This window comes from Babylonia areolata, chromosome 32 (genome assembly GCF_041734735.1).
Source record: "Babylonia areolata isolate BAREFJ2019XMU chromosome 32, ASM4173473v1, whole genome shotgun sequence".
NCBI lineage: Eukaryota > Metazoa > Mollusca > Gastropoda > Neogastropoda > Buccinidae > Babylonia > Babylonia areolata.
In genome coordinates, this window is record NC_134907.1 from 9,670,374 (window position 1) to 9,692,637 (window position 22,264).

The following is a 22,264-nucleotide window of genomic DNA, read 5'->3' on the forward strand; positions in this document are numbered from 1 at the left end:
AAAATGTATATAACAATATAACAAAATGCAAAATAATGCATTTATGTTTCATTACAAGAGTTTTCAGACAATATTTCAGTCTAGAATAAAATAGTACTGACACGAAACACAACTGGTGGAAACACGTGTCGATCACTTCGTCAAGCAGTCAAAGCTTACTCCATTTATCACGAAATCAGAACGATCCTATGGATTAATAAGCTCTAAAAACTACGTGGATCAATTAATTATGAATCAATCTATAAAACTCGTAACACTTACCGAGATGATTTTTGATCTGGGTGACGAAAACGCTTGAACTATTAGCGTAATCGCTTGTCGATTTCATCGGAGCTGCCATCGCCTTGTCGAGTCAATGTGTGAATGTGTGTCACGGTTGCCAGCATGCTTTTCATTGGCTGCGCTATGATTGAGCGCGTATGAATACATTGACCTTTGGTACCATTCGAATCAGCGAAAAATAAGCTTTCTATCGCATAATGTAACATTGTATTTAAAAGCTTTACTTTGGTGGAAAAAGCCTTTCAAATATGTCCTTTTAACTGATCAGTGTGCTGGCTTTTTGTTATGAAACAAATTAATAAAATAACTGATGGGGAAACTTGTTTAGGCTTCGACCTTGCGGTTTGACCTTATTTGAATACTGGGGATGGAAAATTCCACAACCTATAAACAAAGCAAAACAAGTGACCCTCGGACAACGCGAATGTCCGCCATAGCGGAAGCGCGACACGGGGTGAGTTTCGCCGATTACGGTAGGCAGTTCTCGGAACGAATACACTCTCACACTCGCACACAAGAATATAAACGAACAATCGATTGAAAGATTAATGGTTCATCTTTATTTTCATTATGTTTTAAACACGATTTATACACAATTTCACACAAAAATCATCAAGTGAAAAGTGACAATTTTCGACTGGCTGCCGGCTTTCCCGCAGCCTGTGTTAGCGGGTGCCGGTACCTACTATGAAAAGGGGAGCCTCTTCAGAAACACAAAACTACAAACCCACAGACACATAAAAAAACAACAACAAAAAAACCCCAAAATTAAATTCATCTACTCCACAAAACTAATGTTACTGATAGCAATCACATCCAACTTTTTTTCCCCCTACATAATCCTGACAAAAACCAAAATTAACAACTCACTTCTGTTAAGACTGTGCATTCGTAAGAAGGCTGGTATTTTTCCTGAAACAAACAAACAACAAAAAGGGTCATTTTCTTTCAGCACAGTACATAACTCTCACACACACACACACAAACACACAGAGAGAACTAAAGGATTCATTTGGTATAAAATACTTTAAATATCACTGTTTCTACCAATTTCCATCTTTGTTTCTTCTTTTGCAAAGGTGAGTTGTGTGGCTGTGGCCAAATATCTTTGACACATTTTCAACAGTAAAAACAAAAGAAACAAGAGACAACTTCATTACAACTGTCTTGGGGAAAAAAAAAGAAGTAACTTTAGACAGCAGCAAGGAACACGTAACAGACACACATGCGCACATGCAACAACTGTCAACACCGAGACATGCATGCATGCACACACAAACATGCTGATCTGTACACACAATCACACATACACAAACACACCGACAGACACACACACTAACACACACATACCAACACACACACACACACCTACACACAAGCACACATACATACCAACACACACCAATACCCACGCACACACACATAACACACACACACATACCCACACACACAAACACCAACACACAAGCACACACACATACCAAGTACCAACACACACACACCAATACACACACACATACCTACACACACACACACATACCTACCTACACACACACACACACACAGACACCAACACACACAAACACCAACACGCACACACAACACACACCCCATCCAACCACCCCAGCGACAGTGACAGACTGAGACAGGCAAAAACACTGATGCCGATCAACAGACAGGCAAACACACTGATGCCGATCAACAGACAGGCAAACACACTGATGCCGATCAACAGACAGGCAAACACACTGATGCCGATCAACAGACAGGCAAACACACTGATGCCGATCAACAGACAGGCAAACACACTGATGCCGATCAAAAACACTGATGCCGATCAACAGACAGGCAAACAAACCCACTCACTTTTTCCGCTTCCGATCTTTTCTCCATCTTCTCTCTGTCGGTTTTGTGTTTTCTGTCGGCACCTTTCGGCTGCAACCAAAAGACATCGTAACATCGTAGGAGAGCAAAGGATTAACAAACAACAAAGAGTGGTAACTCCCCTCATCAGCAAGATAACACAACTTCAAGTCAATGCTGCGTATGCTACCACTTCAGCTAGCAGACAGGTAAATAAAAAGGAACTTTGGAACAAACCCAGACACTTCCTCAAAAAAATGGAAGCTCCAGGCTTGTCCTTATACCGATACATAATTGGAACAAACCCAGACACTTCCTCTAAAAATGGAAGCTCCAGGCTTGTCCTTATACCGATACATAATTGGAACAAACCCAGACACTTCCTCAAAAAAATGGAAGCTCCGGGCTTGTCCTCATACCGATACATAGCATAACACTCTACTGCACGTATAATGATTCTTGTGAATGAATAATATGGATACTTACATAGCACCCAAGCTCTAAGCACTTTACAAACTCAAGAGTCATTTGCACAACAGGCTGACTACCTGGGCAGAGCAGATTGACGGCTGCCATTGGGCGCTCATCAGTTATTTCCTGCGTCATTCAATCAGGTTTCAGTCATGCACACACTCATACAGACATGAAAAATTGTATGCGTATGAGCATTTGGTTTATTCAACCTGCCATTTGATCTGCGTGCACATGCGCATGAAGGGGGTTCAGGCACAAGCAGGTCCGCACAAATGTGGAAAAATCTCCACCCTTTACACACCAGGTGCCGTTACCAAGATTCGAACCCGGGACCCTCAGACTGAAAGTCCAACGCTTTAATTAACCACTCGGCTGTTGTGCCCTGTGACAGATGACAGACCATGACAGGCACAATAGCTGTCATCTGTCACAGGACTCAACAGCCGAGTGGTTAAAGCGTTGGGCTTTCAATCTGAGGGTCCCGGGTTCGAATCTCGGTAATGGCACCTGGTGGGTAAAGGGTGGAGATTTTTCCCATCTCCCAGGTCAACATACGAGCAGACCTGTTTGTGCCTGAACCTCATTCGTGTGTATACACAAGCAAAAGATCAAATACGCACATTAAAGATACTGTAATCCATGTCTGCGTTCGCGGTGGGATATGGAAACAAGAACATACCCAGCATGTACACCCCCGAAAACAGAGTATGGCTGCCTACATGGCGGGGGTAAAAAAAAAAACGGTCATACACACAAAAGCCCACTCGTGTACAAACGAGTGAACGTGGCAGTTGCAGCCCAAGAACAAAGAAGTTGATGACAGACCGATCAACCACCTCACCTTGAAGACCTTGATCTGGCAGGAGGCCGCATGAAGCAGTTTCCCTTCCCCGTCGTTGTGGGTGTAGGTCTCGATCTGTACCCGGAACGGCACCCCTTTCTCCCCACCGTGCTTCTTGGCCGTGAACTCTGTGCTGATGGCATGAACCTGTCAAAAGGACGAGACAAAATCTGTATTCTTGGCCGTGAACTCTGTGCTAATGGCATGGACCTGACAAAAGGATGAGACAAAATCTGTATTCTTGGCCGTGAACTCTGTGCTGATGGCATGGACCTGACAAGACAAGACAAAATCTGTATTCTTGGCCGTGAACTCTGTGCTAATGGCATGGACCTGACAAAAGGACGAGACAAAACCTGTTTTCTTGGCTGTGAGCTCTGTCCTAATGGCATGAACCTGACAAAAGGACGAGACAAAATCTGTTTTCTTGGCCGTGAACTCTGTGCTGATGGCATGAACCTGACAAAAGGACGAGACAAAATCTGTTTTCTTGGCCCTGAACTCTGTGCTAATGGCATGGACCTGACAAAAGGACGAGACAAAATCTGTATTCTTGGCTGTGAGCTCTGTCCTAATGGCATGGACCTGACAAAAGGACGAGACAAAATCTGTATTCTTGGCCCTGAACTCTGTGCTGATGGCATGAACCTGACAAAAGGACGAGACAAAATCTGTTTTCTTGGCCGTGAACTCTGTGCTAATGGCATGGACCTGACAAGACAAGACAAAATCTGTGTTCTTGGCCGTGAACTCTGTGCTGATGGCATGAACCTGACAAAAGGATGAGACAAAATCTGTATTCTTAGCCCTGAACTCTGTGCTGATGGCATGCATCTGACGACAGGACGAGACAAAAAGGAGGAGTCTGTATTATACTCCATGTTTGGTGATACATATACTTACCATGTCAAACTGATGCAAACTAGGCCTATCGGTTTGCTCTGCTTGGCCAAATTTTGCATGACTAACAGTGAAAAGTCTTGCTCGGTCCACTCTTAGCCAATCAAACGCCTCTAAAAGCTACATGTGCTGATTCATTCCCTTGGCCAAGGCTCTCCACGCCATCTTGTCAGGTTTACTCTGTCTCGTCTTACGCTTTTTTTGGCTATTAAGCGTGCTCATTTGGCCTTATTTCGCTGCATGCAGCTTTCCTTTATTTGTATTTTTATTTTTTGTATATGTATTTCTTTTCATCACAACAGATTTCTCTGTGTGAAATTCGGGCTGCTCTCTCCCCAGCGAGGGAGAGCATGTCTATGTTTTTCTGTCTGCTGCAATCTTGTTTGTTTTCCTATCGAAGTGGATTTTTCTACAGAATTTTGCCAAGCACAACATTTTTGTTGCCATGGGTTCTTTCATATGCACTAAATGCGTGCTGCACATAGGACCCTTCACTGTAACAAAGGAAGAGACAACAGACAGAAAAAAGTGAAAGTCAGAAAGAGAAGAGAATGATAGAGAAGAGGAAATCACCAGCACAAAATTCCCAGGAGGTGGGGGTGCACACATACATACACACACACACATTCAGACACAAACACACACAGACACACACGCGCGCACACACAGACACACACGCACGCACACACACACACACACTCAGACACAAACACAAACACACACACACACTCAGACACAAAAACAAACACACATGCACACACACACACACACACACGTGCGCGCACACACACACTCAGACACAAAAACACCCACCCACACACACACACACTCAGACACAAAAACAAACACACAGACAGACACACACACACACATGCACACGCACACACACTCAGACACAAAAACAAACGCACAGACAGACATACACACGCACACACACACACACACTCAGACACAAACACACACGCGCGCACACACACACGCACACACATACACACACACTCAGACACAAAAACACACACACACACACGCGCGCGCACACACACACGCACACACACACTCAGACACAAAAACAAACACACAGACACAGACAGACACACACACACACGAAACCAACCTTGAAGTACAATCCCGTCTCTTTCGTGGGGTCCCAAACAAAGTCTGCCTGGTTGATTTTGGACGGATCCAAAATGACGTCAACAACACCATATGACAGAGGAATGTCTGCAAGGACACCAAATATGGGCAATCACACCTCTGGCTTTCATAATCAAAACATACACTGACACACAACCACCACCCAAAAAAAAACCACAAACAACAAACACCAACAAAATACACTGACGAGGGTCAACTTTCTTCGAGCATAGAGATGCTAGAATTTCAAACTGAAAAAATCTATATTGCACCCCAACACCACTCATCCCCCCAAATCCCCCCGTATGAAAATAAATAAATAAATAAATAAAAACAAAAACCATGCATACACCATCATACCACTATCGCCCTCCCAGCCCCTCCCAACACACACACTGCAACTACACAGCTATAGGAAGGTGGCAGGATGGTTAAGACGCTCAACTGCCAATACAGCGAGTCTGTGAGGGGTGTGGGTTCCAATCCCGCTCTCGCCCTTTCTCCCAAGTTTGACTGGAAAATTGACGGGCGCAACAGCCGAATGGTTAAAGCGTTGGACTTTCAATCTGAGGGTCCTGGGTTCGAATCTCGGTGATGGCGCCTGCGTGGTGGGTAAAGGGTGGAGATTTTTCCGATCTCCCAGGTCAACATATGTGCAGACCTGCTAGTGCCTGAACCCCCTTCGTGTGTATACGCAAGCAAAAGATCAAATACGCACGTTAAAGATCCTGTAATCCATGTCAGCGTTCGGTGGGTTGTGGAAACAAGCACATACCCAGCATGCACACCCCCGAAAGTGGAGTATGGCTGCCTACATGGCGGGGTAAAAACGGTCATACACGTAAAAGCCCACTCGTGTATATACGAGTGAACGTGGGAGTTGCAGCCCACGAAAAAAGAAGAAGAAGAAGACTGGAAAATCGAACTGATCATCTAGTCATTCGGAAGAGATGATCAACAGAGGTCCCGTGTGCAGCACACACTTTTTGGAACACTGAAGAAAAAACCATAGCAACAAAACAGGTGTTGTTCTCTGGCAAAAGTTCTGTTGAAAAAAATCCTCTCTGATAAAGGTACACAAAAATATATGCACGCACTCAAGGCCTGACTAACACGTTAGGTTATGCTGCTGGTCAGGTATCTGCCCAGCAGATGTGGTGTAGCCTATATGGATTTGTCTGGACAAGGTAATGCCTCCATCAGAAACTGAAGCAGCCTGTCGACAAGCAGAGTAGGGAGGAACACTTCCAACACAACCTGAAAAGAACACACAAACACACACACACACACACCCCTACACCAGCTTCAGCCTAAATCATCCCCTAACCCTTACACATTTCCTACCACTCCCCCCCCACCCCACGCACCCCATCTCCCTCCTTACTCACCCACATCCAGAATTCTCTCCCCTGGCCTGCTCTGCTTCCATTGGTCCATCTGCTCCTTCTCCATGTACTGCAGTCTCCGCTCGTGGAATTGAACCCTGACCAAACTCTGTCCAACACAAGAGACTATGTGGACCATGTACCACTCTTTATATATATATATATATTTTTTATTTTATTTTTAATTTGATTGGATATGGATATTTATATAGTGCCCATGCTCAGTCAGAAGATACAAATACTTCCCCTTATCCTTGGTCAGATTATAACCACTTATCTTCGGTCAGAGGGCATGGGTATTTATATAGACTATAGAGCCTATTCTCAGTCACGAGGATACGGATATTCATACAGGGCCTATCCTCAGAGGATATCAATACTTAAATAGTGCCTATTCTCAGAGGATATGGATACGTATGTAAAGCTATCCTCAGTCCGAGGATAGAAATACTTATATAGCGCCTATCCTCTAAGGATATGGATACTTATATGGTACCTGTCCTCCGTCAGAGACCAAGCTCAAAGCACTTTATAAACACACTGATACAGTGTCTGTCCTTGTCAGAGACTGACCTCCTAATTATCTATAAACATGACTTAAAAAGCACCTATCCCCGGTCAGAGACCAAGCTCTTAATGTTTCAAAAACGCAGTCATTTGCATAACAGGATAACTACATGGGTAGAAAGGGCGCAATAGCCGAGTGGTTAAAGCGTTGGACTGTCAATCTGAGGGTCCCGGGTTCGAATCACGGTGACGGCGCCTGGTGGGTAAAGGGTGGAGATTTTTACGATCTCCCAGGTCAACATATGTGCAGACCTGCTAGTGCCTGAACCCCCTTTGTGTGTATATGCAAGCATAAGATCAAATACGCACGTTAAAGATCCTGTAATCCATGTCAGCATTCGGTGGGTTATGGAAACAAGAACATACCCAGCATGCACACCCCCCGAAAACGGAGTATGGCTGCCTACATGGCGGGGTTAAAACGATCATACACGTAAAAGCCCACTCGTGTGCATACGAGTGAACGCAGAAGAAGAAGGGTAGAACCAACTGACAGCTGCCTTTGCAAGCTCATCGTTTGTTTCCTGTGTCATTCCGTCACGCTTCAGTCAGGGACACGCACGCGCACACACGCGCACAGTGACACACACACACACTCCCCATTCTGAATTCACTTAAAGGGTTTATTCTTTTTACCACTGTGAAGGTTCTATATTTTTTCATCTTGACCTTTTTAATTTAGGTGGATGATTATGTAATGTTTAAGATCCTTACCCTAAAACACTTACCCTCAAACATTTCCCTTGGAACTCAGACAAATCCCCCAGTTTCTTTACTTTGATCTCGTATGACTGGCCTGCACACACACATAAGTCAGTGCGGATCTCAAAACATGTACATATGAAACCCCACCCCCTCCCACACACATCATAGTAAAATTAGCAACACAACTTTCCCTCTCAAATGATCTGCTTCAGTAAAATCAAACATCAGGCAAAAGGAAGTATAGTTCCTATCATTCTAGAAACACTGTATTGTAATTTTGTATTGTACTGTATCGTACTGCAATGCATCATAAGAAATCTAATCTACTGCATTTACTGCACTGTACTGTATTGTACTGCACTGCTTTGTACTGTATAGCAGAACTCTTTTTATCGCAACATATTTTCTTGTGTGAAATTCAAGCTGCTCTCCCCAGGGAGAGTGGTGTCTCTACAATGAGAGCGCCACCCTTTTCCCTTCTTTTCTTCGTCCTGCAAGTATATTTATTTTCCTATCAAAGTAGATTTTTCAACAGAATTTTGCTAGGGACAATCCTTTTGCTCTTGTGGGTTCTTTTACGTGCGCAAAGTGCATGATGCACACGGGACCTTGGTTTATCGTCTCAACTGACTGACTAGCGTCCAGACCACCACTAACAGTGTGGTGGAGAGGGTGAAAATAAAGGTGAGTGCAGGGATCGAGCCAGTTCTCTCGCTTCCTCGGTGCACACGTTACCTCTAGGGCCATCACTCCACATATCTTTATCCTCGTTGTGCCCTGTGGCACATAATGCCGCCACTAGAGATCTCCACTGCTCTCGAGACCTGACCAATGTGTTGAGGTTTCATGCAGAGGTCAGGCATCTGACATGAATTTTAAAATTTCTCTTTTAATGCAGACGTGGTGTAGCACATCAGAATCGGTCCAGACGTTCTGACACCATCTCAAAACTGTAACTCCACCGCTGCCTATCTTTCTCTGTCTTTTCACACCCCTTCGCCCCCTCCTTCTTCTTCTTGTTCCCATTTTTTACAGTGTCAGTTTTGGCACGCCTGATGAATGATGCTGTCACTCTCCCAAGTCCTGTCTGGAGCCATGGAGCTTAGTGTACAGTAGCATTGGTGTTCGTCGGCCACACGGCGTCTGTGAGCCCCTTCTAGAGGGGACTGGACTGAAGAATGTGTTTTCATGTTTCGTCTTCAAACTCTCCGCACAAGTATTGCCATTCTTCCTCAGTCTTTTTATTTTGTAATTTTTTTTTTTTTTAATTTTTTTTTAATAACCTTTCTGCACCACGTCATCTTGCCTCCTTGAAATCTAGTATGCATTCATTTCTTTCTTAACAATACCGCTCATCAATGAGCATGTTGTAAAATACAATAAACAGCTTGAGGTGAATTAACGACCGAACTACAGCATAAATCAACCTGAAATTCAGGAGTGGTAATGTACATAGGTAACAATATAATTAACCTGCATTAAACTGTGAAAACACATATTTCAATATTCCATTTAAATTTCACACACACACACACACACACACTGTTTGCGTCCTAAATTATTCTGACAACAAATAGAAAAGGAGGAAAACTGGGTCACTGACCTTGGTTTAAGTATGTCAAGGTTTCCTCATTCATTTTCACCGCTGGCGAAGTAGCTGCCCCAAGAATGTATTGGAACCTGACAAAATAAACTGTTGTTAAAAAAAACAGGAGGAAGGTGGCACGAATGGTTAAGAAGCTTTTCTGCCAATACAGTGTCCATGAGGGTCTGGATTCAAATCCTGGTCTCCCCCTTTCTCACAAGTTTGACTGGAAATCCTGGTCACTCGGATGAGACAATGAACTAAGGTACCAGTGTGCAGCATACAACTTTGGCTCACTGAAAAAGAGCCCATGGCACCACCATAAGCGTTACCTTCTGGCAAAATTCTGTTGGAGAAATTCAGTCTGATATGTACACAAGTATGAATGCACTAAAGCCCTCATTCAGCGTGTTGTATTAGGCTGCTGCTGGTCAGACATCTCCCGAGCAGATGTACAGCATACATATTATATGGATTTGTCCGAACGCATTGATGCCTCCTTGAGTTTCAGTTTCAGTTTCAGTAGCTAAAGGAGGCCTCACTGCGTTCGGACAAATCCATATACGCTACACCACATCTGCCAAGCAGATGCCTGACCAGCAGCGTAACCCAACGCGCTTAGTCAGGCTTTTAGAAAAAAAAAGAAGAAAAAAAAAGGAAATAAATGATAGATAAATACATTAAAAAAAAACTACTACTACTACTACTAATATGTATAAGGCGCATAAATTTGATGAAGTCAAAGAGGTAGTTTCCTTGAGAAACCGAAACTGTTGAAAATAGTCACAAACACCAGAATTGAATATGTCACACAACTGATCCACCTGGCAACACATGACACAACAGGCAGTCTGCCTGAACATTTCAACAACAACAACAACAAAAATCAATAATAACAACAATAATAATGAAAATTTGTATATTGCTCACTTTGAGACTATTACCTCTAATAATGAAACAATAAAATAACGACGTATTTATAAAGAGTTTAACATTGCGCTCACAACCCATGCACAGATAAGCATGCACGCCTCACACACACACACACACACACACACGTTAAACACAACCATAGGCCAAAACACACACACCTCACACACAAGTATTTTAAAAATAACCCGAGGCAAAAAAATCTTGTTCATACCTTTTGGTATTTATGACCATTATTACAAAAGAAAAAACAAAACAAGGACAAATGAATAAGTAACTGTAAAAAGAAAAAAAAAACCCACAAGATACAATTTCACAAAAGGAAAGTAGCAGTTCACAATCACAGGCTCTTACCCATTTTCCAAATTTTCTTGCTTGAAAACAGGCAGAGCTAAAAGCGCCTCGCTGCACAGATATAAAACACCTGGAGTCAGATTCAAAAGCGAATTCATACGGACTATATAAAACTATGTGAATATACAATAAATATAATACGGATGGCTAATTATGTACTGCGTATCCTACAAAAATGCTAGGTGCTTTTACTGGACGCTGAAAAAGGAAAAGACTACAAAAGCTGAAAATTCAATCTTTTCCAATGAGATAAAGTTGCATTATTCCTCAGTTATTATAAATTAAGGCACATCTTCACAATACATAAACGTGCACACATACAGACACACAAATGGTAATGGTAACTTAAAACTAATACAAGTCAAGTAAAGGCTTTGGACATTTTGCACACACACACACACAAAAAAAACAACAACAAAAACTTTAAGTTTTTATAATTAAGATACATACCAATTACTATTCAATAGAAAACACACATGCATACACACACCATGTTCATACACACACACACACACACACACACACACACAGTCACACCTTCTCCCCCACCCACCACTTTCACTTTCACCATCCCCTATCACTTAAAAAGAGCGTACAGACATAAAGGTAAAACTGAAGGCTACTATGGCAAACACACATGTATGCACAGATCGACAGGCACAACAGCTGAATGGTTAAAGCATTGGACTTTCAATCTGAGGGTCCCAGGTACAAATTTCAGCAACGTGGCCTGGTGGGTAAAGGGTGGAGATTTTTCCGATCTTCCAGGTCAACATATGTGCAGACCCGCTTGTGCCTGAACCCCCTTCATCGAGTTCATGTGTATTCGCAAGCAGATCATATACGCACGTTACAGATCCTGCAATCCATGTCAGCGTTCAGTGGGTTATGGAAACAAGAACATTCCCAGCATGCACACCCCCAAAAATGGAATATGGCTGCCTATCTGGTGGGGTAAAAACAGTCACAGGTGTAAAAGCCCACTCGTGTACATACACGTGAACGTGGGAGTTGCAGCCCCGAACAAAGAAGAAGATGATTCACAGATCTAGTAATGACAAAGCCCGTCACTGATAACAACCAACCCACCTCATGTTATAGCTGGCGGTGCCCAGCTCCGTTCCCAGGCCAGACAGCGAGCCATCGAAGTCAGCGGCCAGCCCCCCATCAATGTCCCAAGACGACATGGCCTGGGGCGTGGGGTGGGAGATCTTTGTCCTTTTGCCCGCGCCCCCTCCGGTCTCGTCCCACGTGTAGCTCGTTTCGTGATGGTCACTGTCGGTAAACAACAAAGGTTTTAAAAAGCTGGCTTACAGATGACTTACAGTCTTGGTAAGCTTTATCTTATTAGTTAATGATACATATGTATCATTTTTTGTTGTTATTGTTTGATTGCTTTTTACACCTGCTATTGTCAGCAAGGGGTATCAAGTATAAGCTCCCAATCCCAGTGCGAAATGATTAAAATTCAATTCAATTTATTCATTCAATGCTCTGTAGTAGTACTTATAAACTGTTAAGAAATAAAAACAAAATAGAAATAAAACCATCTGCAGTCATCAATATTATGTTTCTGCCCACTACCTCTGTCTTTGGGTTGTCTGAGAGACTTAAAAAAAAAAAAAAAAATAAAAAATAATAATAATTTTAAAGAAGAAAAAAGGGAAAAGAAGAGAAAAAAAGGATTTTAAAGGAATCAGAGGCACCAGCACAGAATTCTTTTTACTTTATATTTGGTCAGTCCTTGGTAAAGCATTGTCTGAGCTGGAAAGACAGAATCACTTGCTGGTAAAAACAACTTTTTTTCCTTCTTTCTCTTTCTTCTTAATTATTTTTATTTTATAACTGGCATGATAGCCAAGTGGTCAAAGCATTGAACTCTAGGGTCCTGGGTTTGAATCTCAGTAACTGCACCTGGTGGGTAAAGGGTGGTGATTTTCACTATCTCCTATGTCAACCACAACATATGTGCAGACCTGCTTGTGTCTGAATCCCCTTCATGTGTATACGCAAGCAGAAGATCAAATACGCAAGTTAAAGATCCTGTAATCCATGTCAGCTTTTGGAGGGTTATTTTATACAAATTATAGAAACAAGAACATACCCAGCATGCACATCCCCGAAAACAGAGTATGGCAGCCTACATGGCATGGCATGGTAAAGATGGTCATACACATAAAATCCCACTCGTGTACATAAAAGTGAACGTGGGAGTAACAGCCCCCGAACAAAGAAGAGATGATTTTTTTTTTCCCCAAAGAGTGAAGGGAGTTGGAGAAGGATCTGAAATGGATGGGTGGTATGGTGGGGTGGATGGAGGGAAATTGCGTATGTTTTGTTTTGTTTTGAATGTACTGGATTTTGTCTTGTTAGCTTCTTCCTCCCACCTCCCCTCTCTCCAAACCTGTGATCCGAGATGGGTAATTTACCCTTGATCAATATAAATCAGCTGTTCAATAATAATAAAGCTGTTGTTCATCATCTGGCCACGGCTGGTGTCATGAGGTTCTGACTCAACTTCGTTCAATAATAGCATGACGCTATCTCTGTACTCAAATTCTGTGATCAATAATTCTATTTTGTATTCTTATTTCTATTATTCTAAAAGCTATTTTTGTGTGTTTCACAATGTAGGCATACAAAGAAGTGACACTTTAACTACAGCATGGGACTCTACCAATTAAATGATTTTATACTACTCACATTAACTTGCAAAATGACACAATTACATCAAACACACTTATTCACGGAACATGAACCCCCTCTCATCCAAAGCAGCCCACCATAAATATTTGTTGAAAAAAAGAAATGGTTAGTGAATTCTGAAATTGCATAACAGGAGTAGCATAAGCATCCTCTTCTTCAATCTTTTAAGTAGCAGTACTAGTACCATGTAGGCTGCCACTAGTAGTAGTACTTACTAGCACTTGGCTAATGGGAACTGTAAATTTTGTGGGCTCCTCAATAACTGTTTCAGCCTGTTTACATGTCGGTGTGTGTAGTTGTACCCCTAGCTGATATATTCTTTAATAGGGTGGATGGACTATGTGTTACATGGAATTGAAACAAAATAAACCCTCACTCATATTGGCTGTAACTGGAAATGTACTCATGCATTTTTGGCTTGCTGTTGTGTTTTTTTTTTAAAGTTGTGTTGAACTGACAAATCACACACACACACACACACACACACACACACACTCTGACACACACACACACACACGCACGAAGTACACACATGTACACACACACACAACGATTATGACAAACACACAACTTTCTGTATTATCATTACAACAAAACTGTGATATCGCGAAAAGCTACTAATCAGGCAAGAATCTCGATCACTCTCCTTCACCTATTTACTTTTTTTTTTTTTTTTTTTTTAATCACGCCGTCACTTCACAATGGCCTCCCAACATTTATTTTCCTTCTTTTGTCAGTCGCTCTCTCCCTGTCTCATCTCAAACAGTCGAAAATGTATGCGACTAATCACTGAGAAACTGATCTCGCCAAGCCAGATACCCATTCTTCATGGATGACATCGACAGAACAATGTACACACAATGTACATACAGGCACAAAAAAACGGCCAGCCGTTCACTATCGCCCACTAGCAGCAACTAGCTCAAACATCCTTCAACACTCATACCTGTCAGGGCTGCGAATCATTGCTTGCAACGACAAGATGCCCTGGAAAATACCCGACGCTGGTGCAATGTTTACCAAAATAATGATGATCAACAATGGCGGCTGACCGAGAAGAACGACAACTCTCGTAAAATGAGAACGGGGACAAGGTCGCCTTGCCTCGCGGGGTCAGTATGAACCGCGGGGTCGGCTCATCGATGTCAGTATGAACCGCGGCGTCACAGGCGCCGGCCGAGATGTAATCTTTTTCTTTTTCTTTTTTAATTTTTTTTTATAATATATAAAAACTCAAGAAGAACTATTCAGGCACGTTCTGGAGGTCATATACCACAGTACTCCTTGGCTTTGCATGCATGTTCACTGATCAACTGAATATTCAGTGGGCAGCCTCTTAAAGAATAACAATGACAGTACTGAACAGCGCTGGAGTTTGTAAGCAGCAGTACAGGGTCTCTTCTGGTGTGTGGCCTCCTGGCAACCTAGCGTTCTGCTGGCATGGAGACTGTGGCAGGTAATGTGTGTGTAGGTGTGTTTTGGGAAAACTGGGATGAGAGGTGTTGGAGTAACAACACTACTGTGGAGATGACAGGGAAGCAAAATAGAATGAAATATAATGAATAATTAATTTTTTTTTTAAATAATGATAATCATCATCATCACAATCATAATCATAACAAAAAATAAACAAATAAAATTGAAATACTACTACTACTACTACTACAAATGGTAACAACAATAACAATAATAATAACAATAAGTGAATGAATAGATAAATAAATAAATACATGAATACATAAAAATAAATAAATAAATAGATGAATTAAAAAAAATAATAATAAAAAAATAAAAAAATAAATAAAGCTTAAAATAGAATTCTGTGTCAGTATAAATGTACTTGTGGCTTTTAGCCTCAAACTCATAGACTTTCTCATGAATCACGCCCAACATACACAGCCAATGAGAGATACAAGGGAACCTGATGGCTGTTTCATCACCTGATGGTGACTGTTCAGCTCCATGGTTAACTATCTCCATACGAACGGCGAAAGAGACGACGTTAACAGCATTTCACCCCAGTTACCATCATCAAAATATTGCAAGCGGAAGGCTCTTATACTGAAGACGTGAATGTTGACAAAGAATACCACAATTCTGACGACGGAAGCTAAAGGTTGGGTCATTCAGACACCTATTGGACATCCGAGGGGTCTGTGTAGAGGAGAAGAGAGGACTGGCCGTACTGAATGAGTTAATAAAGAGAATGTCATGCATGCGTACGACTGACTGACCAGTGTGAAAGTGCTTTGTCTCTGCACAAGATTCAGCCCAAAATAAGCACTATTACTGTTTTAATACCCCTGAAAACGGAGTATGGCTGCCTACATGGTGGAGTAAAAACAGTATGCATGTAATAGCCCACTCGTGTACATACGAGTGAACGTGGGAGTTGCTGCCCACGAACGAAGAAGAAGATTGTTATTAATGTTGTCATGGCAGTCAAAATATAAATCAGTGACAACAGGTTTTGAGGTCACGGGCTCTCTTCCGAGTTAGTTTGATCTCAAAGGACAATCAGACATCCAGTCATCCGAGCATTTTTCTAGTGGGATCTGGATATGGATCTGGATAAATGCATTGCCAAAGCCAAGATCACCTATGACTGCAAAGGGGGAAGAGGGTGGTGTGTGTGTGTGTGTGTGTGTGTGTGTGTGTGTGAGGAGGGGGTCGTGGGGTGGGGTGTTGCACTGAGGAGTAGGACTGGAAGTGTTGGTTCTGACACATCTGCCTGAAGCCAGCTGACATGATGTCATCACACAGATTGTTCCACTCCACTGTTGTTTTTATTTTATATATATATATAAAATACATACATACATATATATATATATATATATATATATATATATATATAGGAGTTCCTATACTGTTTAGTGCTAGATAGTGGCACCACAAAACATCTGCTGCTATCAACTGCCGAAAAAAAAAAAAAAATATATAAAGGAGTTCTTATACTGTTTAGTGCTAGATAGTGGCACTACAAAACATCTGCTGCTATAAACTGCTGAAAAAGAAAAAAAAAAAAATATATATATAAAGGAGTTCTTATACTGTTTAGTGCTAGATGGTGGCACCACAAAACATCTGCTGCTATCAACTGCCGAAAAAAAAAAAAAATATATATATATATATATATAAAGGAGTTCTTATACTGTTTAGTGCTAGATGGTGGCACCACAAGACATCTGCTGCTATCAACTGCCAAGCATCCAGCGTTCTTTTGCCTGATACAGTCACTGTAGCGTCTGGGCTGTATGCTTTTTTTTTTTTTTATCCAATGTGTAAACTTACAATTACATGTATACAAACAATGATAATCTTTTCTTTGAGTTTGTCATCTCTCTCTCTCTCTCTAGAAAATGTTGCTATTTCTGTCTATGAATTAAAAAAAATTCATATAATGGTACTATTCTCAAAGACATCTTTCTCCCTCCTTCCCTCTGTGTCTCTGTTGGTCTGTCTGTCTGTCATCTCTATTTTCTCTACATTTGCATTTATGTGTACAAATTCCATGCAGTCCTTTTCATGATTTGTAATGGGTGTGGTGCTTTGATTTTTTTTTTCTTTCCTTTCTCGTTTGATGTTATGTGATGCTATTTGCAATTCATTTGTTTATATTTCCCCCCAATTTTCTCCTTTTGGGGGCTGGATGAAAAAAAGCATTGTTGCTTATTCTATTACCCTCAGAAATAAAATTCATTCTCTCTCTCTCTCTCTCTCTCTCTTTCAAATTTCTTTTAGCTTCAAGAATTTTCACTTCGTCTTTGTAGAAAGAAACAGCATGCTACGACAGGGGAGTCAGATTTGGCAATTTTCTGTGAACGCATTCAAATTCAATGTTACCAGTAATGTAAATGTCTGATGTATCTGTAGTAATTTCCTGTTATTTTCCTTCTACTAGTTCATATGTTTCATTCTGGTGTCTCGAAACTCCATGAAAAAATCAAATCATTGTTAGAAACCTTGCTTTGTATGAATTTATATAAAGCTTTCTAAGTCCAAGAAACCATTACATCATGTTTGATTTACTGTAAAAAACAAAACAAAAACAACTTTAACTTATGACAAAAACCTATGTCGGATCAAAATATATATATATATATATATATATATATATATATATATATATATATGGGTTACTTCCACTGAGGAACAGTTCAGCCACTGATGAGATCTCTGAACAGGTCTACAGGGAACAAAATTGTAATCATTCCGACGGGCGCAATAGCTGAGTAGTTAAAGCATTGGACTTTCAATCTGAGGGTCCAGGGTTCAAATCTTGGTAACGGCGCTTGGTGGGTAAAGGGTGGACATTTTTCCAATCCCCCAGGTCAACATATGTGCAGACCTGCTAGTGCCTGAACCCCCTTTATGTGTATACATAATCAGAAGATCAAATAAGCACATTGAAGATCCTGTAATCCATGTCTGCGTTCGGTAGGTTATGGAAACAAGAATATACCCAGCATGCACACCCCCAAAGGCAGAGTATGGCTGCCTTCATCAGTTCATGGAGGGATGAAAACGGTCATACACGTGAAAGACCACTCGTGTACGTATATGAGTGAACGTGGGAGTTGCAGCCCACAGACAAGGAAGAAGTAATCATACCAGGCATACATACAACTGGTTCTCCACCACAGAGAGAAATCAAGTGGGCCCTGATTGTTGTCTTTGAAGGGCTCCCTCCTCCTCCTGACTTTTTATTACTCCTCATTACTTTTTATTATTAACATTCTTTTTTCTTTTCATTTTAAGCAAGGCTCTCTTCTTCATCTTCTTTATTTGTGGGCTCGCCTCACACACATGCACACACACACACACACACACACACACACACACACACAGTGTCGGCAGATTCATGGGGGGCTGTTGTTTGAGGGACCTGGTGGCGGTCTCCACTCTGGGAGGGATGCTCACTCAGTCTGGCTCCGCGACTAAGCCATTATTGTTGTTAGTAGGGGGCTTAGTACATGGTGTCCTTAGTACGTTAAATCAGAACATGCACCACTGAACACCACCGAAGTGACTCAGCAGCAGTGCAGGGTCTCCTCTGGTGTGTGGCCTCCTGGCGACAGAACATAGATGGTTCCCTGCGGACTGCCGATGCTGGAACTGTGACGGACGAACCCGGGTGCGGCAGTGTAGGGGGAATCTAAATGAGTGGCATGGGAGTAATGCCACTGAAACGGTGCAGATAATGGGGCAAAAAAAAAAAAAAGAAAAAAAAAAGAAAACAAAATGCCCCCCAAAAAGGGGGAGGAGAAAATAGAGAAAAAAAAGAAAGAAAAAAAGAAGAAAAAAAAAGACACATACAAGTGACATACCTCATACTGAGAATCCTATCCGGTGACAGCTCTGACAGCGAGTCCGACCAGACAGGCACGGATGAGCTGAAGCATGACGATAATCCATTCTCCACGTCGGAAAATGTCAACACTCGGAGTTTGGGGTTGGCCGCCTTGCCCCGCTTGGCCGTCTTTCCGCCCTTCACGCTGTGTTCGCCTGACGAACCTCCGGAACTGCTCTTTGGGTGTGGGGCCCGGCGCTCACGGTCTGAACTTGCGCTGGATCGCAGGCTGGGGGAGGAGCCAGTGGAGGAGGAAGAGGAGGGGGTGATGACGCTGAAAGGGTTGGCGCTGCCGCTGCTGCTGACGTAGGGGATGAGTGCATGGTGGGGGCTGGTGGTGGTGGTAGTGATGGTGATAGTGGAAGCCGTGTGGCCCGTGTCAAGGGTGGTGGTGAGGATAGTGGCTGGAGTTGGCGGTTGAAGGTTGATTTCTTTGCCGCCGCTGCTGGAGTTGCTTCCCTCGTTGGCCGTCATTGGTGAGGACTGGTCGCTGTTGAATATTGTTATAAAAAATAAATTAAAAAAAAAGATTTATGTACAAAACATAAACAACAACAAAAAGAGAAAAAGGACACACAGGCAGACAGTTTCACTTTCTCAAGCAGGCGTTTGGAGAAATCCATATGCTACACCACATATGCTAGGCAGATGCCTGACCAGCAGCATAACCTAATGCACTATCCAGGCCTAGAGTGCATGCATACAGTTGTTTCCACCAAAGTCAACCTTGCTTAAGTGGACCCATCGAGTCAGTCTTTGGCCCCAACCAGCCACCTTCTTTATCTCTGTAAATTTTTATCGCTTAACTCAACCTTGTGTAAGTGGATTCCTCGCATATGTCGACAAAATTTTTGTGTACCAGTAAAGTTACCCCCCCCCCACCCCCCCCACCCCACAAACACACACACCCCTCCTCCTTAAGTTGACACTGACCATGAATATTGTGAAAAAAATTGCCGCGTCAAAAGCTGGTGTGGGAGGGAAAAATATTTCCCTGGTCACTTATATTAATTGGAATACATGAAACTGACAAAATTTGCATGAAACTGACAAATTTTGCCATTCCAAAAACCAATTCACACAAGCGCAGACACACACAAACACTGTAGTTATAAATACTTCCATAAACCTCTTCAAAGCCACGAATGTCGTTGACAGGTTTCTTCAGTCAATTGACTTTGTGAAGGCCCAGAAAGGATTACAGTACTCCAGTTTGAAAAAAAAAAACATGCATTGTTGGCCTTTCGTGTCAACCATCATTTGCAAACTGGCTGGGATATGTACAGAGTCTCCCAGCAACAAGAATCACATGCCAAGCTCTGAACTGGGCACCTACAGGCCGAAGAAAAGAGGACAGCCCAAGATGACCTCTGTGGCTGCAAACAATAGAGGGAGACCTCAGAGTTGTATCATTCTTTTTTTTGTCACAACAGATTTCTCTGTGTGAAATTTGGGCTGCTTTCCCCAGGGAGACTGCATCGCTACACTGAGAGCGCCATCCTTTTTTTTTCTCTTTTTTTCTGCCTGCAATTTTATTTGTTTTCCTATCGAAGTGGATTTTTCAACAGAATTTTGCCAGGGACAACCCTTTTGTTGCCTTTTGTTGCCATGGGTTCTTTTACAAGTGCTAAATGCTGCTCATGGGACCTCGGTTTATCATCTCATCCAGATGACTAGCATCCAGACCACCACTCAAGGTCTTGCGGAGGGGGAAAAAATACTATGGGATTCGAACCAGTGCGCTCACGATTCTCTCACTTCCTTGGCAGACGCATTACCTCTTGGCCAACACTCCACTAAACAGTTATCGACAGACAATGGGGTGACACCAGCAAACTGGCGGAGTAGGCCTAACAGCAGAGAATGGGGAGCTATGACCGCTTCATGCGTCATACCCATGTGACGCAGAGTCTAATTCTAAATAAACTGTGCATTGTTGGATTGAACTTGAAGATGATGTCAATATTTGTTTGATTAATAACAGCTCTTGCTTTTTACCAATTACCAGGTCATCACACCTGATGTCAGTATTCGTTTGATTAGTAATGGCTGCTTCTTCTTCTTCTGCGTTCAAGGACTGCAACTCCCATGTTCACTCGTATATACATGAGTAGGCTTTTTACGTGTATGACCGTTTTTACCCCACCATGTAGGCAGCCATACTCCGCTTTCGGGGGTGTGCATGCTGGGTATGTTCTTGTTTCCATAACCCACCGAACGCTGACATGGATTACAGGATCTTTAACGTGCGTATTTGATCTTATGCTTGCGTATACACATGAAGGGGGTTCAGGCACTGGCAGGTCTGCACATATGTTGACCTGGGAGATCGTAAAAATCTCCACCAGGCGCCGTCACCGTGATTCGAACCCGGGACCCTCAGATCGAAAGTCCAATGCTTTAACCACTCGGCTAGGGTGCCCGTCTCTCCCCTCTTTTAAATCTGGCCTCAAACTCTCTTCTTTCAGCAATAAGTTTTGTTGTGGTATATCCATCCAAACAGTACATGCATGAATGTGTGAATGTGTGTGTGTGTGCATGCATGTGTGCGTATGTGTGTGTGAGGAGGGGGCAGTTATCTACATGTATACATACAACAACAACAACAAAACTGTTGTTGTTGTTGCTTTATACATTCTATTCATCTTGCACTTTTCCTTAAGTATCAGTATTAACATTTTTATTACAATTATTATTATCATGATTATAATGATGATGATGATTATCATCATTATCATTATGATGAAAGCCCTCAAAATCATGAAAGATGGAATTCCAAACCACAAAAGACATCATTCATAGGCACATACATAAACCACACTATTATCAAATTATTACGGACCAACTATTGTTCTAATGTCAAGTGCATATACTTTAGTAACCTGACGATTAAGCATATCATTTTTGACTGTAGCTTGATGAGGCCTTATGTACACGAAAGTGTGTCTTCACAAGTGACTGAGAACATTGATGTTTTTGACTTTTTGCATTCATTATCAGTTGTTTCACTTGTCAGTTTAACAACTTCTCTTTTACGAAGTCCTTTAAGTAATTTCCCGTAATTGTAATTGGATTTTTTTTTTTTTTTTTTTTTTTTTTTTTTTTTTTTTTTTTTCAAATTTCACCCTCATTTGCCCAGTTTCCCCCAACCCTCCGTTCATCACATCTCCCACCCCTTCTAACTG

General features: G+C 42.1%; 1 protein-coding gene across 2 annotated transcripts in view; it reads right to left on the bottom strand.

Moving 5' to 3' along the window:
* The window catches only part of LOC143276688 (transcription factor CP2-like), a 52,700-nt gene that overhangs the window by 23,858 nt on the left and 6,578 nt on the right, over positions 1-22,264 (bottom strand). The window contains exons 2-11 of one of the 2 annotated variants that reach the window (XM_076581324.1): positions 19,057-19,569; positions 12,110-12,295; positions 11,021-11,071; positions 9,755-9,831; positions 8,175-8,242; positions 6,883-6,988; positions 5,475-5,581; positions 3,461-3,607; positions 2,149-2,217; positions 1,153-1,194 (exon numbers count right to left, since the gene is read on the bottom strand). In XM_076581324.1, the coding sequence (XP_076437439.1) occupies positions 1,153-1,194; positions 2,149-2,217; positions 3,461-3,607; positions 5,475-5,581; positions 6,883-6,988; positions 8,175-8,242; positions 9,755-9,831; positions 11,021-11,071; positions 12,110-12,295; positions 19,057-19,569 (1,366 nt within the window). Of the gene's footprint in view, positions 1-1,152; positions 1,195-2,148; positions 2,218-3,460; positions 3,608-5,474; positions 5,582-6,882; positions 6,989-8,174; positions 8,243-9,754; positions 9,832-11,020; positions 11,072-12,109; positions 12,296-14,672; positions 14,749-19,056; positions 19,570-22,264 lie in introns of those variants that run through there. The other variant, XM_076581325.1, reaches the window with a different exon arrangement.